Source organism: Taurulus bubalis, assembly GCF_910589615.1.
Source record: "Taurulus bubalis genome assembly, chromosome: 12".
NCBI classification, from domain to species: domain Eukaryota; kingdom Metazoa; phylum Chordata; class Actinopteri; order Perciformes; family Cottidae; genus Taurulus; species Taurulus bubalis.
Genome location: NC_136600.1, coordinates 6,069,131 through 6,087,868, shown reverse-complemented (window position 1 = coordinate 6,087,868; position 18,738 = coordinate 6,069,131). Strand labels below are relative to the sequence as shown.

At 45.2% G+C, this 18,738-nt stretch overlaps 1 protein-coding gene across 4 annotated transcripts in view; it reads left to right on the top strand.

Annotated features, from left to right (window-relative positions):
• The window catches only part of rims2a (regulating synaptic membrane exocytosis 2a), a gene marked incomplete at both ends in the record, with an annotated part of 126,064 nt that overhangs the window by 52,420 nt on the left and 54,906 nt on the right, over positions 1–18,738 (top strand). For all 4 annotated transcript variants that reach the window (XM_079228128.1, XM_079228125.1, XM_079228126.1 and 1 more), the window contains 3 exons: positions 9,185–10,134; positions 16,412–16,623; positions 17,876–17,995. In XM_079228128.1, coding sequence (XP_079084254.1) covers positions 9,185–10,134; positions 16,412–16,623; positions 17,876–17,995 — 1,282 coding nt within the window. The remainder of the gene's footprint in view (positions 1–9,184; positions 10,135–16,411; positions 16,624–17,875; positions 17,996–18,738) is intronic.

Genomic DNA, 18,738 nt, shown 5'->3' with positions numbered 1-18,738 from the left:
AAAAAAAAAATATAAAAAAAAATGCACACATGCTCTGCTCCTCTAACCTTTCTCTCTAGGGAGGGGAGAAGCAGGCAGCAGCGTATCAGTCCTGATCTTAATGGCATACTCTGTTGGGGCTTGGCCTACATAGAGTGCTAGCGATGCTTCTTCTTAAAAAAATGGAAACCCAACAGACGGTGCAGTGCGGAAGACATATTAACCACACAGAGTATGAACATGAACACAGAAGGCACCAGTTGGCCTACTCTCCGACAGGAGAGGTAGAGCCTGTGCTCATGGAGCCAATTAGCGAATAGACTCCCAGATCTGCAGACAGCTGATAGATGGGGAGCTGCACAACTTTGTGTCTACTTCAAACTTTCTACAGAACAGGGAGACGAGGGCAGGGAGAGGCTGTCGTCTGTGAAGGAAACGGTGCTGCATCAGGCTGCGCACAAGGCTTTTTACACTTGTCTTATCAAGTGTCTCATGTCCAGATAAAATACACTTTGAATATGCTTTCCTTTACACCGAGCCTCACCGTTTGGCCAGATCAAAGATCACCTAGGTCTTTCCCGGGCTATATGTAAATCAGGTCAGCCCTGTTTTAGTCCACAGGGGGAGGTATTGTTTTGCGACTACCAAGAATGCTAGAGGAAGAATTAAGTCGTAAGTCCTTAGCAGTTAGAAGTGCTTTTGCACTTAGTCCAGGCTGCTGCAGAATTAAAACAATGGAGCTAGGTAGCAACAGCTGCCCATAAACTAACATTATCAGAGGGGACAGCTGCATGTCAGTGGCTCGTTCCACAGATTGCGTATCTTTTTAACATCTGGCTTGAGTGCTTCTCAAACAACCTCCTTGTTTTAGTCCAATCCTTTGATTCTGTCTGTAATCAGATAGCTATCAGATCAGCTCCAAGATGCTTAAAGTGGCCAAGTGTTCAGTGATTCCTGCAGGATCTTAATATCAACAAATTGCCATCTTGTATTATATAATATATAGCTTGCCTGCTGTGTGAATAGCAGTTCCTAATTCAGTCCTCAAACACCTACTCTCCTGCAAGTTACCGGTGCATCTTTTTTCTCACGACCCTGAGCAATCTACATCCCATGCTTTTGAAGTGGTAGGAGCAGATGTACCTGAACCGTGTCAAGCATCAAGTGTGAGCTCTTAAGTAGTCTGATGTGCATGAGTGAAAATACAGAGCAAAATCTTCGCAGGATGGGCGAACTTGAGGAGAGAAGCAGGAGCGCCACTTAGCAGCACTACGGGAGGTTTTATTTCAACACTAGAACAAGAGCTGTTTGACTTTAACTGAAACACAATGGATTTAAACGGATTTGATTCTATATATTCTTTTCAAAACGGAGATAAATCTTCTGTTGCAGTATGTGGCGTTTATGGGAAATGTAAGTTGTGAGTAAAACTAAAAATGCAGCAGCACACATAGCATTTTGCCCTCAAAGCTCCATGGAGCCCTGCTGACTGGCCCCATTCTTGACTCACACCCAATGGTCCTCTACCATTCCCCCTCCTTCCACCCCTCCGTCCTGCCCTCCCCGATTCCACACACCTGTCAGTCAGCTGTCACCACGGCAATCACAAACAGAACTTACTCCAGTGGTGCATGTTCAGTCAGAGCCCGTCCCGTAGAAGAAACACTGTGACAGATGTGAAATGTGTTGAGGCAGAGGGGTGAAGAGAAAGAGGCAGGAGGAAAGACTTTTAACAACACTCAGACACAGCCAGTCACAGTCACTTATCAAACCAGGTCACTGAAAAACAGCCACGTCATTGTGGTGCAGAACCAGGGAAAAAAAAGTCTTTGATCCGTTTTGTAATGCACAGAAATGATGCGGGAAGAGAAATCGCTCTATCTCTCTCTACTCCTCCCTCTTTTATTCCCTTGCACGCTCTCTCTCTCTAATTATCCCTTGCTCTCTCATTTTCTCTCTCTCTCTCTCTCCCTCCTCTGTATTTGATTTGATGCCTGAAAATAAAAAAATACATAAACCATGTAATTTGTTTAGTTTAAGGATCACAAGACCTCTGTCTGAATGAGATTAGGTGAGGCCTCCTGCTCTGTCTGCGATTGGTGATAGATGTCAGCTAGTAATCAACCAAGCAGTGTAATCCTTTCTAAAACAGAGAACCGGTGCTGCTCGACCGCCAGCCAATCGGAGCGATCACATGACGATGGTGTTAAACCCGAAAGTCAGCTTGCTTTCAGGCAACCCAGAAGCCTTTGCAGCCCTGGTCATAAACTGTGCCATCTATCCACATCCGTCAGAGAGTGCAGGACACTGCGAGCGCAGCAGAAACAAAGCAGGTCATGCTGATACTTCCATATCATTTGGATTTTAGGAGTTGGAGCTAAACTGTCGGGTTGCTGCAGGATTTTAAACCGCTTTGATTGTACCAGGTAACGGATTTGGATGTGTTCCTTCTACTCTGAGGGGCGTCCCACATACACAGCGGCCGACTGAGTCCGTCTTGGAGGGGTGTGTGGCGCTGCATCCGTAAATGGACCATAAGAGGCATTTTGTTCCTCCCCTCATCTCTTCTCTGAATGCTCACGGGTGGAGAGGCGCACATTCAGCTTGTTTTCCTTCCGCTCTTGCCTTCTTTCTAGTTATCTCATTTCAATAGAGACCATTCCAGGATGTATTGTTGTCATTAGCGGGCCAGATTCCCCTCTAAGAGGAGAGCTCTGCAAAACGCCGCCACTCATTTGTTCTCATTTGACTTCTCTCCATTATCCACAAAGTAGAGGTGGCACGATCCCCGCGGGGGCAGCGTTGCATTTTCACCTTGATTGCTTTTGGCTTTCTTATTTAATATGTTTCAGACAGAGCTGGTGTCAGACGCTCAGGCCGAGGAGCGCTGCCGCAAGACTCCATATACTGCTGCCGTGTGCAGATCATCCGTAGCCTCTTAGAAATACAACATGGACTTTTTTTTTTAGCGCTTTAGGAGAGAGCATTGGGAAAACAGCAAGGCTCTGGTCGTAGGCTGGGAGCCAGCACTGGTGCTGTAATTGGGAGTGAACTGCACCGCTTTTGTGAATGCTTTGGTAGAGGTTTGAACTGAGCTGCAGACCAGGATTCAATGTTTGTGAAAGTGTTATTCCTCTGGTGCATTAAATCTGTAAACTGACCGCTGACAGGCATTTGTTTTGAACATACTGTTCCATGATTAGCTACACTCCAAATAAAGAACAATTAGAGCATTTAGGTGATTTACTTGTTATTTTTCTCATTGTATTCAACACATTTTGTTCAGTGTGTTAAACGTTCTTCTTCTTCATTTTTTAATGAACCAAAGCTGGATGAATAATGCAAAAGAAATGATCAGGATCTCAGTATTGAGCAAATTATTCATAATCATTTTAGCCGGTCCAATGTTTCGCATCAGCAGGATGGCATAGAGATCATGGCCTGTGTTTGTGTTCAAGAGATGATTGCTTGGGGCTTTTTACTTGAAAGGCTTAAGTGTCTCACACTACACAGTAAAGTGATCACTAGCCTTCTGTGTAAACGCATGTGCTATAACCTCCCTCCTTTTTATCGTAAATCCACATCAAATGTTAATGATTTTGTGACCGCAGGGGCTTCCTGCTTGATCTCGGGCCTTTCATCATAGCTGAGGCGGTGCAACACACACGCAAACACACACACCGAGTGAGAGAACGACACCGCTAGACAATCTGGTCCATTTGCAGCCGAGGAACTGGCCGTGGATGTTTCCAGTCGGACCCCGTCAGTGGGTCAGAGAACGTCGCCCCTCACAGACTCACTTCTCGTTATGCCGCACAGTTTATCGGGAAGTTCCACCGATTGGTTATTTGTGTCGCGTCGCAAGAGAAAAATAACAGCATGCAGAGGTTTTATCGTGGCGAGCATGTCAGGTCACTTCTAATCTTTTAGGGTCGCACTTTTTAATCTTTCGGGGCAATAGTGTAATCCCTTGATTTTTGTGAGCCATGGATTTGATACATTACGCTGCTTTTGATAAGGAGAGTGTACTTTAAAAAGATGATTATAATAATAATTTAGAAGTGCTGCACTGACAGCAAATACAGAAACCGTGTGTACACGGCTTCTTAGAGACGTCTGTGTCTTTTCCGATTCACAGAGAGTATCAAGGTTTACCCGTCTGCAATACAGAGATGCTTCCCTTTGTTTTTGGTTTCAACCCGTGATGCTTTTTCTTACAATAATGTCAAAATTGTACAGTGATAAGATAGGACCACAAAGACCACCCACGCTGTCTGTGTCACAGGTGCATGACTTGTCTTATTCCCCATGTTAGATATAAAAGTCCTCCCATAATGCAGTGAGGCCGGTGTCACCTTCCCTGAGTTGAATCTCGTCGCCGCCCTTGTCACCAACTGAACGAGGCCCTGTGCTTCATACGGTGTCTCAGCAGAGGGTTTCTATAGTTCAGGACAACAGCAGTAGCGAGGGCTGCTGTTATTCCCTCAGCAGCAACGTGCAGGACGGCGCAGCAGCAGCATTCACCTGCCGCGCAGACAGCGAACATGCCTCTCTATTGTCGGCCTGTTAGGATGATTCACTGCTGGTCGATTTCCCTTTGCACACCGCGCTGCGGCTCAGTGCCACGTCCGTGGTGACATCACACTCGCACATCCTGCTATATCAGGGAACACGATGGAGGGAGCGTGTCACCGTGCGGTTCAGTCGCTGCAGCAGCCTTCTGTGCGGCATCACGATCCCACGGTGTCCCATCCTGCCACTTCACGCTTGAGCCTTCACAAGCTTGGCTGAATGCACCATGCACACCAGCTGCACTTTGAGCTATTAGGTCACATAGAACTGGTGTCTTCCCCGCTTTACTTTTTTACGCTTCTCCTAATTCACATGCATTGCCGATGATCCCCCCCCCCCCTTTCCCTTTTCACAGTTTGTCTCTCTCCCCCTCTCTCTATCTCTGTCTGTGTTGCCGAGGATGAAATGCAAATCTAAGATCAGCAGAGTGTGTTATGGCAGAGCTGTGGAGAGCTCAGAGGTATCTGCAGAGAAGCTATTACAGTAGCAGTGGCAGCTGGAGCAATGGGGGAATAATGCACAGTAGAAAATTTAGTGCTGCGCCACCGCTCCGTTGTGCTTACTGAAGGCTGGTTTAGGGCCCAACAGCGCTATAGTATGACGGTGCAAGATGCCGACAGAGCAGAGTTTGGTTGCTAGCTCCCTTGCTAGCTGCCATAGACATTGCTCTGTTTGGACAGGAAGGACACACAGGGCTAAACGGGAGCAGGGAAATGTGATGCTCGCGTCAAGACGAGTTAGAACTCGTCAAAGGGGCAGTTTGTTAATGTTTGTTGCAGTCGGTATGTGCGTGTTCTGTGCACACTTGTGCGTGCGTGTGTGTGTGTGTGTGTGTGTGTGTGTGTGTTCAGGGTGTAGGATTTCAAGACAGCATCCTAGAGGAGACGTTAGCACGAAGCCCAGAGGACATGCTGTGAGTCAAAGGGTTCTTAGGCAAGCAGTGCAGCGCACAGAAAACTCACATTCAGCTGTGGAGACATGCACAAGTAGACACACACACACACACACACACACACACACACACACACACACACACACACACACACCTCCATTGTCATCATCCTCCAGAAAAGGATGTTTCTCAAGCTCATCACGGCAGATGTCCCTGAATTCAGCGTTTCATTTCTGCTGCTGCTTCACTTTGGATTTGTGAATGAAGTGCAGCTTAGTTTGTGTTCAGGAGCAGGTCATGAATAATGCAGCGACCGTCATGTGTGTTTGTGTTTTTTTTCTTCTTCTCTCGCCGCCTCTGAATCATCAGCAAGGCTGTGTCCGTGTGCTTTGGTGATGGGAGGCATTTGTTTTGCTCTAAAAGCAGAGAGAAGAGGTCACTTGTGTGAGCTCGCTGCATCACAAAGACTCCAAATGGCCTTTTTCCTGTCTTTGTTGTAAATAAGGATGTGTTCATTAAAGTGAGCATTAGCCAATTAGCCATTAGTCTTGTTTTTGTTGTGCACAAGCATTTCCGCTGCATCTTTGGCGCTAAGATGTTTTTGTGTGTCTGAGGTCCATTTGCAAGGAATCCCTCATCACGAAACCAGTTTGTGGCTGTTCATCTTTTATCTTGGATTTGCTGTTGATGACATAATGTAGGTGGTGGTGGTGGCATTTAGTTGTTCAGATGTGGTGTTTATGCATTCAGATATTTAGAGGGACGCGCTTCCTGTGTTATCCTTTGGGGAATCATAACCATACCAGGAATTTACAATGGAAAATCAAAATACTTGTATTATTCGCCAATTGAGTGAATTCGTATTGTTTTGGTTTTAAATGCAGGCAGTTATCAAAGCTACATTAAAAGTGTTTGACCACTGAAGGGGAGGCAGTGGAATCTAAAGTAAAGTCCCAGCAGCAGTCATCAGTTCTTGCCTAATGTTGCCTACAAATTCAGCAAAAACAGGTGAACATAGAGCTGAACTAAGAAATACATTCTCAGTATCAGTAGTACAGCAGGCCCTTCACGTGACAAGGAGTCATTGTTTTTAAATGGAAATGATCAACTGTCAATTTAACAGTTAAGGCAGCATTAATGGGCTTCTTGGGGGCAGCAAAACATGCCACAAACACAAAGCTGACATAATATGATCCTATAAAGTTGTTATGGCAAACAGGTTAGCAGTCCAATATTCACTCTCCTTTTAGGACCAACTCCTGATGGAAAAAAACAAAAAAACAAAACGAAAAAAAAAAAAGAAGAGCTAAAAGACACTGAAACACTCTTTAGAGTCAGGTGACAATACTCATCACAACGTGCAATCCTCTTTTCTTCTATACATCGTCAATTGTTTAAATAAAGATATAGAAAAACACAGATATCTCCCAGGCCAAGCTCAACATAGGAATCGAACACAGCGCATGTAAAAAAAACACATTTTCCATTCCCCTCTTTTTCAAAACCTTTTTTTTCTTTTCTTTTTTACCCTGCTTAATAGCCTATAGGTGTGTGTGTGTGTGTGTGTGTGTGTGTGTGTGTGTGTGTGTGTGTGTGTGTGTGTGTGTGTGTGTGTGTGTGCATGTGTGTGTGCATGATTGAGGGAGAGGAAGAGATGGTGGACTAATGTTTCTGTGAGGTATTAATAACTTACCCATAGCACAGCTTTGTCACCAGCTCACTCGAACCAGTGATATTTTGTAGTCGGCTGAGCTTATGGAACTGGAACAAGGGGTCGGTCAACCCATCCATCACTGGAATATAATTTTACAAATTGTAAAATAGCAGTAATGTAAGTGTAGCCTGCCTTTAAGCACAATGAATAGACATGCAAAAAAAAGAGGAAAAAAAGCCCTCCTTCATCACATAGTCTGGCCCATATTTCAGCACCATGGACAGAGAACCGAGGTCTAATTATTCATTTAAGTTTAAACTTAAAAAACGTACATATTCGTTTTTAGTAGTTCAGAGGAAGAAATAGTCAGATCCTTTATTCCAGTTAAAATACTAATACCACAAAGGGAACATACTGAAAAAATACTTCTACAAAACTTTAAGTAACTAAGTATTATCAGTGAAACATATTTGAAGTACTTATTCATTGTCCAGTAAAATGTTCTGTGTCAGAGTTTTACTTTTATATATGATGTTTCTGGATTAATATTGCTGCTATTGTAATGTACATGTTGTATTTTACTGCTGTAGATGTTTACAGTTGTGCTAATTAGAACTCCTTAATATATTTCTGATTAGTTTAATCGACAGCAATTCATCAGCATCGCTGTCCGGTGAGAACCATCTCTAAAAAGTCAACTTTTCATGAGCTCAGAAAAAGAGCCCTGTCTTTCTCAAACCAAAGTTAAACCCTTGTGTATTATACACAATATATGGCAACTATATATATGCAAGTGTATGTTCACTGTACATATACTGTACATGTATTCTACTCAGGCTAACCCGGATGGTCTGTGAGACCGTAAGCGGGGACAAACCTCCTCCATGGTTCAGTGAATTAGCCAATCACACGTTAGGAGCCCTTACCGTGGCCACTGAGCAAGGCTGGCAGCAGTGATTTATGAAGCCCTTTGAAATTTATAAAAAAGTTGTCACGTACAAAATTAAAGGAATGCTTCACAGAGCTTTTTCCTCACCAAAATGTCATTATTATTTTGGAGGAAAAGTGGGAGAAATGTAGGAGAAAAGTGGCTTACGAATAATTGATTCTCAACAAAAGAATGAATGCATTAATGCACAGTTAGCCCTCCTCTGTGACAGCTGGACAATGATAAAAATGATTGATAGGTAATTTGTTTTTTAAATATGGCGCTCCCGACTGTGAAGTTAAAGTCACGTAACGTCCAACATAACTGCTCGTTTCAAGATTTCTCTTGAAACAAAAGGTATGAAGTGTGAGTTCAATGATGTTATGGCTTTAGTCCACATTCTCACTAAGTGTGTACTTTCATGAAGTTCTCTGTGAACTAGATGTTTTCACCGGTAGGAAAAAAGGTGTCGAGATGAATAAATGTGCACCTTCCTTTGAGGTTCATAAATTCAAACATAACTCAGACAGGTTGTTATTGGCTCTCTACGTCCCTTCATGTCCATTGTACTGTGTACTCATTTATCAATGTAATACTTTCAGTAGCTGTCTGGCTCCTCATCTCTCTGCCTTTGCACATACACATGCACATGCACATGCACATGCACGCACGCACACACACACACACACACACACACACACACACACTCACACACTCACACTATTAATTTGGAAATACAAACAGGTCATATCCAGGCAGGCCGTGTTGTTAATCTTGTGTCATCCTGTTGTTTATAATGCATTGCAAATGATGATGATTTAAGCACCTATATCCACAAAGTAATCAGATGCTATCAAAATGGAAATTAAAGATTGCCTATGGCACTAAAAGAGTCCAGTATTGGATACAACGTTGTCTGGGTGAAGACTGCAACATTCTAAATCAAATTTGATAATCAAACACTGCATGGGTGTAGGCAAAAGCCGGTTTATCAGCCTGTGTTCATACTCCTTCAGCATCAGCATGCACACGCAAATCTCAGTTCTTTTATTGAAATATATCATTATATGTGCAGTGTATTCAGAGAGTCAGAGAACATCAGTTCAAAGTGGGCTAACCACTAAACTCCACTCTTTCGTCCCCTCTCTTCGATCTACAGGAAACGAAGTCCATCTGCATCCAGGGATCCAAACCAAAAATACGACCAAAGGGAGGGGGGCGACCACTCACAGTATGCCCCGACGGACGGCGGCATGCCCAGATCACCGTCTGACTATGGGGATGGGGACCATCGGCGGGCTCCGCGGGGCCCACACATGTACCCAGACGCGGATGCGGCGCGGATGGGCTACCGGGACCGGCGGGGACCCGGACGATGGCACTCCCAGGAATACCCGCTGGACCAGGAGCTAGATGGACCACCCAGCGAGTACGACCTGCAGCGGCAGCGCCAGGAGGAGTTCCAGACGCGCTATCGCAGCGACCCCAACCTGGCACGCTACCCGGTGAAGCCGCAGCCCTACGAGGAGCAGATGAGGATGCACGCTGAGGTGGGCCGCATGAGGCACGAGCGCCGCCATAGCGACGTCTCACTGGCCTACACTGAGCAGGATGACCCGGGCCCCATCCGGCTGTCCCGACAGCATCTCACCGAGCGCCGGCCGCCTATGGTGGGACAGCGCTCCTACTCCGTCGACCGCTCCTCACCAGGGCCCATGGGTCCCGGCCTTGGAGGCCATAGGACCTCCAACCACAGCCCCCCGACGCCACACCGCAGCCCCGTGCTGGGCGACCGATCCGGGGACCTGCGTAGAGGCGACCTGGGTGTCGGCGGGGATCCCATGAGGAGGCAGCAACACCATTTAGACCCCAGTTCGGCCGTCCGCAAGACCAAGAGGGAGAAGATGGAGAGCATGTTGAGGAATGACTCTCTCAGCTCGGACCAGTCGGAGTCGGTGCGCCCGCCGCCCCCCAAGCCCCACAAAACCAAAAAGGGAGGAAAGATGCGGCAGGTGTCGCTGAGCAGCTCGGAGGAGGAGCTGGCCACCACACCAGAGTACACCAGCTGTGAGGACGTGGAGATAGAGAGTGAGTCAGTCAGTGAGAAAGGTAGGAGCCACACACAGCACTGCTTTTTTCTTTGTTTATAGATAGCTTTATTTACTTTATGTGACACAAATGCACATTTCTCTGATGCCTTTTCATGCAATTATAAAGCCATCTTTTTCTAGTAGCATACTGACATAATGTTGTGAAGAAAAAAATATTTCAGTTCATTATAATTGAATTATTGTTGCTGTCTCATGTTGATATCGATTCTTGCAGCTGTTGACTCAGATGTAACCTTCAGATTCCCCAGTCTACAGTCTCTACATGTGTGTGTGTGTGTGTGTGTGTGTGTGTGTGTGTGTTTGTATGTCTACATGTGTGTTTGTATGTGTAGGGCTCATTATTTTTGAGAAAGGGTTGTACTTTTTAAAAAGAACCGGTGAAGATCTTTTAAAAATGGGTAAAAAAAATTAAGAAAACACAATTTTTACACTTTGTAGATCCGCAATTTTTTAATTTTTTTCCTTAGAGTGACTTTGGGGCACAATCAGTTGCAACATTTTATTTTCTCTCCCTTTTTCTCATCACTTTCTACTTTCTTAACTACTACTAAACTGCGGTGAACAGTTAATTGTTCGGCAGAAAACACAACAGCTTCATGTGTGTGATGACATTGGTTTAACTCTCTGCTTCTCAAAGACACTGAGCCTTACACCTATGCAAAGCAGCGTTGCGTTTTACGTGTGTTATCTATGACTCTACTTTAACAGCTCCCGTGCCTGTGAAGAGGAGCCAGCCAGATCAGCTTCAGTGTGGATGTGTGCTTCATGTGTGTGACTGTGATTTTGAAACGAACGCTAAGCTACGTTTTTTGCTGGCATCTTATGGCCCATTTGGCCGGCTCCTATCACAGCTGTGTCACATGATCGGCCCCTTCTAACAGACAGTGTTGCGTAACTGACAGACAGAGGGACACAGGGAGAGGGCCAGGGCGTGGGTGTCTAGTGACCCAGGGTGAGCTGGGTTAATTGCAGTGTGTTTTATCAAGTAGCTCTATGTCATCACTGCTGCACATGAACGAATGAATGAATGTTATTAAAACAAAGGTAATAGAAGAGCAGAGGGTGGTTATGGGTTTTCCTGCAGTATGCTGCACCTCCTCTGTAAACCTTTACTTCCATACTGTTTTGCTGACAGCCTGATGATGTCATTCCTGGTACAGCGGCCCGTCACAAAGTGGCAGTAGGATTACGGCTCAGTCCAGTGGGGAAGGGAGCAAACGCTGATGGTGGTTGGAGGTAAAAGATAAAAACGGAACAGTAGTTTTAGGGATTTTAAGTTTAAACATTCAAATTATAATGTGACTTAATTCTAAGCGCAGTTAACAACAGTGTTCCTAATTGAACTTGTATGCCAGCTATTGGCTCCGCCTTTCCTGTCCTGTCCTGCTGTCTGAATACAACAAAAAAATCTGAGTGGACATCAGTTCGCTCATGGAGAATGTCCTACCTGCTTGGAAAAAAACAAGCGCACTCGAAGTGTACAAACGCGCGTTGGCAAGCAAACGGTCAGAGTGACTGAATTAAATGCCACTTTGCATAGAATCAACATCAAAAGCAATCGTTTATGCTGTTAGCTTCTTGACTGCTCCACCTACTTGACAGTTGTCGTAATTGCAGATTGATTTTGTTGTCAAACCTGTAATTACGGAGGCGTTTGCTTTGGAAATGGTAAAAGCACCGAACACCAAAGAAAGGAGGGGGCACAGTTGACAAATGGTGGAATAGAAGATTGAAAGGAGGAAAAGTACAGTAGCACAGTTTTACTTTTGTCAGGAGCAGCAGACCCAAAGCGCCTGCCATATGCTCAGAAAGGTTTAATCTGGAGGAGAGGGGAGGAATTCAGTCGGTCTGCTCCATTATGTAACTGTTCTCCTCACCAAAGGAAGCGGCCCAGCAATAGCGCTACATTATTGATGTGGGAGTTTCCAGGTTTCCAGGTAGCCGCGGTACAGAAATAGGGAGAAGCAGCAGGCTGTTTTGAGGGTCAGAGTTTCTGTTGTTCCTGTCTGCTTCTGTCTGCCTCATCCACAGGTCAGCCTGCGTAGCAGAGAGAGGAAAAACAAAGGATAGAGCTGAACTGTTGACCCGAATAAGTTTAGCAAACCACACTAGCTTAAGCGCACACTCAGCTGATTTCATGAAGCTATATTTGGTCTTTGTTTTCTCATAATTGGCACAATTCATTCATTTATGGCATAATTAAGGCTGCTATGATTTGGCGCATGCAGTGAGTCTAATAAATGGTTCAGAAATGTCTACGGAACCATGTATTAGTGTCCTTGTTTGCCCTCTGTCAAGACTTAATTATAAGGGGATCCAAACTCCAGGCTCCAGATTTATGACATGTGACATCCTACCGGCCATCACGAAAGATCAGTCAGTTTTGGCAGTACATCGAGTTTACAAATTCAGTTCAGGTGCAATTTAGCGGCAGGTGTTTTTTTTGCTGACACAATCAAGGAATCTCCCTGCATGTACTATCACATACAAACCAAGCCTCTTTCATTATCAATTGTAGAGAGTGTTAACCCTCATCTGAAGCGAGGGTCAAAGGACAACTGGTTGTTTTATGTTGAGCTGATTGTAAAGCCCCTTGAGGCAAATCTGTGATTCGTGATATTGGGCTGTATAGATACAAAATGTACTTGAAAAAGTCCAGGAAGAAGAACAAAACAAACAGCCAGAGCAGAAGAGCAAAGAACACCAATTATAATTGCATGTAAGGCCACAACGGACTCGGCCAGGAGACGGGTGTGCGACAGCAGGCTCCCGCCAGAGGAAGGAGGGGGGCCTGATGGGATGAGAAGGAGAGGACACCAAGGGGAGGTGGGGGAGGAGACTGGAGGGGAGAGGGTGTGCCAGCTGTAATGGGTCTGGCTCGTGCCTGCGAGCGATGGAGACTGATTTATCGCGGTGTTCCTCTCCCTGTGTTTTCCTCTTTATCGATTCCCCTGACATGCCGTCTCATAATAGTGCCGAACAGACAGAAAAGGAGAGGCTGGCTGGCTAACTACGGCAGAGAGGTGGATGGTGTGTAGTGACAGCCTAAGTTACATCCTCATCAATGATCTTCTGGGATCAGTTTTTGCACCTCAGTAAGTCAGTTTGGTTTGTAGTCCGTGCTTTCAAGCTGGCTATTGGAAAAGATATTCTTATTAATTTAACCTTTTATATCGTAATGGGCAGTATTACCGTGTGTTGTGCTGTACTGTAGAAGTTAGGTAGAGGCCTTTTGTTTCAGAATCAAAGCTCTTGTTGTAAGATCTGCCTCCACCAGGGGTTTAACGTGACACCGTATCACCTTCCCAGCGTGGCGACTATGTTTAAACATACACGCAATTTCACCCCTGCCTCTTTCCTGCTCTCGCCCCTCGAATTGTAGTAAAAACAGCATCAATAATTAATGATCCAATTAATAGTTTACACTGGTTTTTATTGAGCTGTCAAAGTGATGGAAAGCCTGCTGGTGGTGAACTCCACCGCCGCCTGCTCTCTGCCTCCGTCCTGAATCAGCAATTTGCAGGGGGGCGTGGAGTCGGGGGCGAAAACGGCAGACTGCTGATGCTCACAATTTACGGCTGTGATGAGTTTCCTGCTCCCTGAAAAAAGAAGAAGAAAGAAAAAGACACACGCACACAGTGCCTCGCCGGGGATCAGTGCCCACTTGTAGTGTGCCACTGTTAATAAAGCTTCGCGAATAGGGAGAGGCTGGACGCAGCTTCGTGTTGGCGCCCACTCAAATTATTTTTGACAGATGTGGAGGGTGGGCTGTGGGAGGAGTATGATGGGAGGAAGAACAGGTAGAGGTGAAACTGTGACTGATACAACCTTGAGACAAGCTCTGAAGCGTGTAAATGTGTCTGCTCCAAAAAAGTCAAATAAATGTAAACGTCTCATCTCTACGTGTTTCTTCCTCTCCCTAATCATAGCGGCAGACCGTAAGCTGTTTGCACTATCATGGCCACATTAGGCAAGTGACTCGTTCAATGGAGAGTGTCCACCACACTGAACTGGGCTCTGGTGTTTGCGCCGCCGACAGAATAGCAGCTGGGAGGCGAAGAGGGTAATCACTGTTGTCAGCTGTTGGTTGGAGGGCCGCAGAGGGCAAAGCCTGTCCAGAGACATCCATAATGTTTTATCACAGCGCATAACTGTGTACAGTTAGTCGTGTTAGCACTCCCCTTGACTGGTGGATGGAAAGCATTGATAGAAGAGAGGAAGAGGGAGGACAGCTGGGTAGTTTGGCTCAGACTGACCTCGCAACTTAGTCATAACTCTGAATATCAAGGAAATCGCAAGTGTGGAAATGTCATCTTTTTTTCCATATTGAAAATACTTTCCTCTTCACCCTTGTATGCTCAACCCCCCCTACTACCAGAAACATATGCAGGCTATTTTTATGCCTTTCCATCAGAGTCCCCTGCTTTCAGGACAGGCTCAGCCAGATAATGCTTGGAGGCGGCCTGTCCTGTAAAAATCCATTAGGTTCTGCAGCTCTTTGCAGGGGAAGTGAAGTGTGGGAAAAGTGATGTATATGGCTCAGGGGTTGCGGCGTTTTCAGATGACCTTCATGTGCCCGTGACCATGAGGTTCACTCCAGCTATGTACATGCAGTACATACAATCACACAAGCATGTGAGGACATCAAAAGCAGCACATGATTTCTCCCCGTCTTCACACAGCCTCACCATTCTGTCATCTTTACCTTCACACCACTCTCCATTGGGAATCACCAAGTTTCACTATTTCTAATTAGCTTATATTTGCAAAGCCTCTTTGTCAAATTGAAAGCACACTCCATCTGTCTGCTCAGTGCATCTGCATCGGAAAACAGGTTTTCTTTTTGCACGGGTAGTTTCCCACGAGAAGAAATACTCGCAGCGAGTATCTTCGTCTCATAAAATATCTGCTTCTCTTTGTTTTGTTTTAACGAAAGTGTGCACGTCTGCAGCAAGAGCTGAAGTCATAGGTCTTGATCGCCCCCCTTAAGGGTCTAACCACCATCAGTTCCTCTCTAACCCTTCTGCTGGATTGACGAGAAAATTAAGAAAAAGTTCATAGAAATGTCCCAGGATCCTCCGTGCTGTGAAACCATTATAACCACTTGCTGTGCGCTACCACAGAAGTCGTAATCAGAGCCTCATCTTTAAACACTCTCCCCGGTGCACTTTGGATTGAGGTCAGTTAAGGCTGTGTGGCACTGCAATCTGAATACAACACATTAGCGATCTGCCCTTAAACATATGGCATTTACCGTACTTTTAAAATACTTTTATTTAAAGCATCTCCATCCTTCACCTGTAGTCCCATTCTATGTGTTGTGACCAGCAAGACTTATAAGAGGATTCATTAATGGATTATAAATGATGTGATATTGCCTATGTATTGTAAAGCGGTACAGCATGATTCATAATAAATCATATCTTAAACCAATGTGAAAGGCAGTGCCGATAGCCAAGCAGAAATTGGGAGATTCTAAAATTCATTCTAAATTTATTGAGAACTATATGAGGAGAATCTGACCACTGGTCCCGTCTTTGTTGAGTTTGCACCTTTACGATGGTGACGATGTGGGATTTAATTGATGTCCTGTAGGGAAGGCGAGGAAAAGAAGGAGGAACAGATGGTCATGAATGTCTCAACTGAGAGTCGTGTGTCTGATTGCAGGAGTGTGTCCGTCCCTTACCGTACAGCATGGCGGCGGTCAAATCATTGCTGTGCCTTTGTGTATAATGACCTGAGCTGCATCTCTCTTTCTCCACAGGCATCTTAGGCACACGACGACTTGAGTTTGAGCAGTATGTGAGAGAGTGTGTGTGCAAAGATGAACGTTTGGACGTCTTGTTTAGTGCTCTACGTGTATTATGTGTGTACCTGTCTGGCTGTTACTGTCTGTTGTTGTCTGTGGTGTCCTCACCGGTCCCTCTCGCTGTCCTCTCTCGTGTATGTGCGCCCTCCCCCACCCCCCCCTACCCCCACCTTACAGGAGATTTGGATGGCCATTGGTGGGACCATGCGTCTTGGCATAGCAGCGAGGCCTCCCCAATGTCTTTGGTGAGACATGTGGAGTCCTGCCTTGACCCCTCCTCCCTCCCTCCCTCCCGCCCCTTAACCCCATCTCTCTCTCCCTCTCTCTGTCTCTCTCTCTCCTCCCCCCCCCCCCAACCCGCCCCCTTCTCCAAGAGTCTTTTGTCATTTCATGTTTCCTTCGTTTTATTTACACCTTTGCATGTTGTTTTTCTGTTTTTTCTTTCTTTTTTATCCCACACCTGTAGGGGAAAGTCAAAGGGGAAAAAGAAAAACTATTGAGCAGACATTTATGTCCGAGCCGACACACACCTTATCTGAGAGGCAAAAGAAAATGGTGCGCTTTGGGGGACACTCATTTGAAGAGGACTTGGCATGGTGTGAACCGCAGGTTAAAGACTCGGGAGTTGATACGTGCAGTAGCACTACCCTAAACGAGGAGCATAGCCATAGTGAGAAGGTACTGAGACAATCTAGCCTGCATTTTGTTATTATTATTATTATTATTATTTATGACCTACCCATCCAGTCTTTGTTTGCTCTCTGTCACTCAGTGTACATAGGTGAGATGTTTGTTTTCTGGATTTTATTTGACGTTGTACAAATTGATTTCTCCTGCGATTTCGTTCCTTTTTTTTCGGTTACTATTGGCTCCACCTTGGTCGGTGTTGCCGAAAAAAAAATCTCTTTTTGGGGGCACCCTCTTTGCTTGCTACTTGTACTTGCTGTTTTGCTCCCCAACCAGAAACAACACACCTTACAGTAGTTGTTAAAAAAAAAAGAAAAAAGAGCATTGACACACAACCTCTCTGTTTTGTCATGGCACACAGGAATGTGGGTCTCTCCTAGTTGCATGCTCGTTCTCCTCCGTATGTTGTGTCCTTGCTCTGCAGCGGTCCTGTTTAGTGCAGCAGGAACACCTTTTACTCAGGACGTCCCTCTCACTCTGCTGCCCCACCCCACAGCACCCAGTCCAGACAGAACCCGTCCCAATTTTCCACTCACTTCTGTCGCAAAACCCCAAATGACTGTATAAGCACACAAAACAGGGAGACTGGATTTGTCTTGCACACAAAAAATAAATAAAAATGAAAACACGTTTTTCTTTTTTCCCTTTCCACTGCGCGTCTGTGATTTCACCCTATCTCTCTCTCATGCTTTATTCTGTGCGGTGTATGTCTCGTTTTTTTTGTCTGTTCTTTAAACTGGCACCTCATGGTCCACCTCATTAGTATCATAGTCGACCTTCCCCCCTCCCCCCTCCCCTGTCTGCTTTCCCCTCACTACTCCACTGGATGGTGGTTGTGTGTCTGCTCCAGTTTGAAGAGCTGGTTTGAGGAGGAGTGTCGGGCTGCTTGCTTACTCTGCATGGGGCACTGCATGAAGCTCACTCCACCCTCACACCGGCAGGTTCACACAAGCTCCTCATCAATAGTTTTTGATTAGTTTAGGAATTTAATATTCCATCCTTTATCATTTAAATAATTCAGCATGTTGCTACCAAAAAGAAAAGAAAGAAAGATGAACAGTATTGATGAGGCAACAGAGTTTGTGTGAACTTTCTTCCCTGAGTGAATAAACACTTCCCCTCTGCCCCCTGCCCCACCCCTCCCCTTTTTTTTCACTGTGAACATTTGTCTGCTTTGTTCTGAAGTAATTCAATTCAAGCGGATGAGTTGTTAAACAGCAGGTGTGTTGCTCTGACCTTGTAGCACCCGGTGACGTGGCAGCCGTCCAAAGATGGGGATCGCTTAATAGGGCGTATTTTGCTCAACAAGCGCATGAAAGATGGAAGCGTGCCTCGAGACTCAGGAGCTCTGCTCGGTCTGAAGGTGAGCTCAAAATGACTCTGTCTGAAGGTATGATGCAAACACACACCCGCGTATAAATACCAAACAATGCACACCATCATCACACTACCAATATAACTTGTCGAAATATACACGTTTGGCGTATAGACTTCAGCCGACCACATCCAGGAATTCTGGGTAAAGTTGATAGACCAGGTGACTGTCAGTGTGGGTAATGTTAATATACAGTATAATAACTTCTCGGCTGTGATCTACTGTTTTGTGGCCTCTTTTTTTTCCCAAGTATCGATTGCATTGTAGTGCTACTCAGTATTCATATTCATGAAAGACTTGATTATGTTCCTGATGAATATTAATGCATAGCGTTTGGTATTGAGCCGTGTAATTCTCTGAACTCACTCACACTGAACTACTTTAATGAACTGCATTCAGCAGCTCGGAGGAAACAAGTCAGTGTCGTCACTGCCCAAACTATTTAAACATCTTTTTTTTTTACATTCTATGCTTATCATATGTATATGTCTTGTTCTTTTAGTGCTGTATAACCTTCTCCTATAGGTCATATTCTGGCACATGATTGAAAGCGGGTTTTTTGTCAGTTATTGCAGTGTCGTCACTCGTCGCCTGTTGGTTTCCCTCCACTTTTTCACTGTTGCGTAAACTGTGGAAAAAAAGAAATGAAGCTGAGCAGCCAAATTCCAGAGACATAAAGAGAGAGAAGGGGAAAAATCATTACTGATTGAATGAGCCTCCTGAAACGGCAT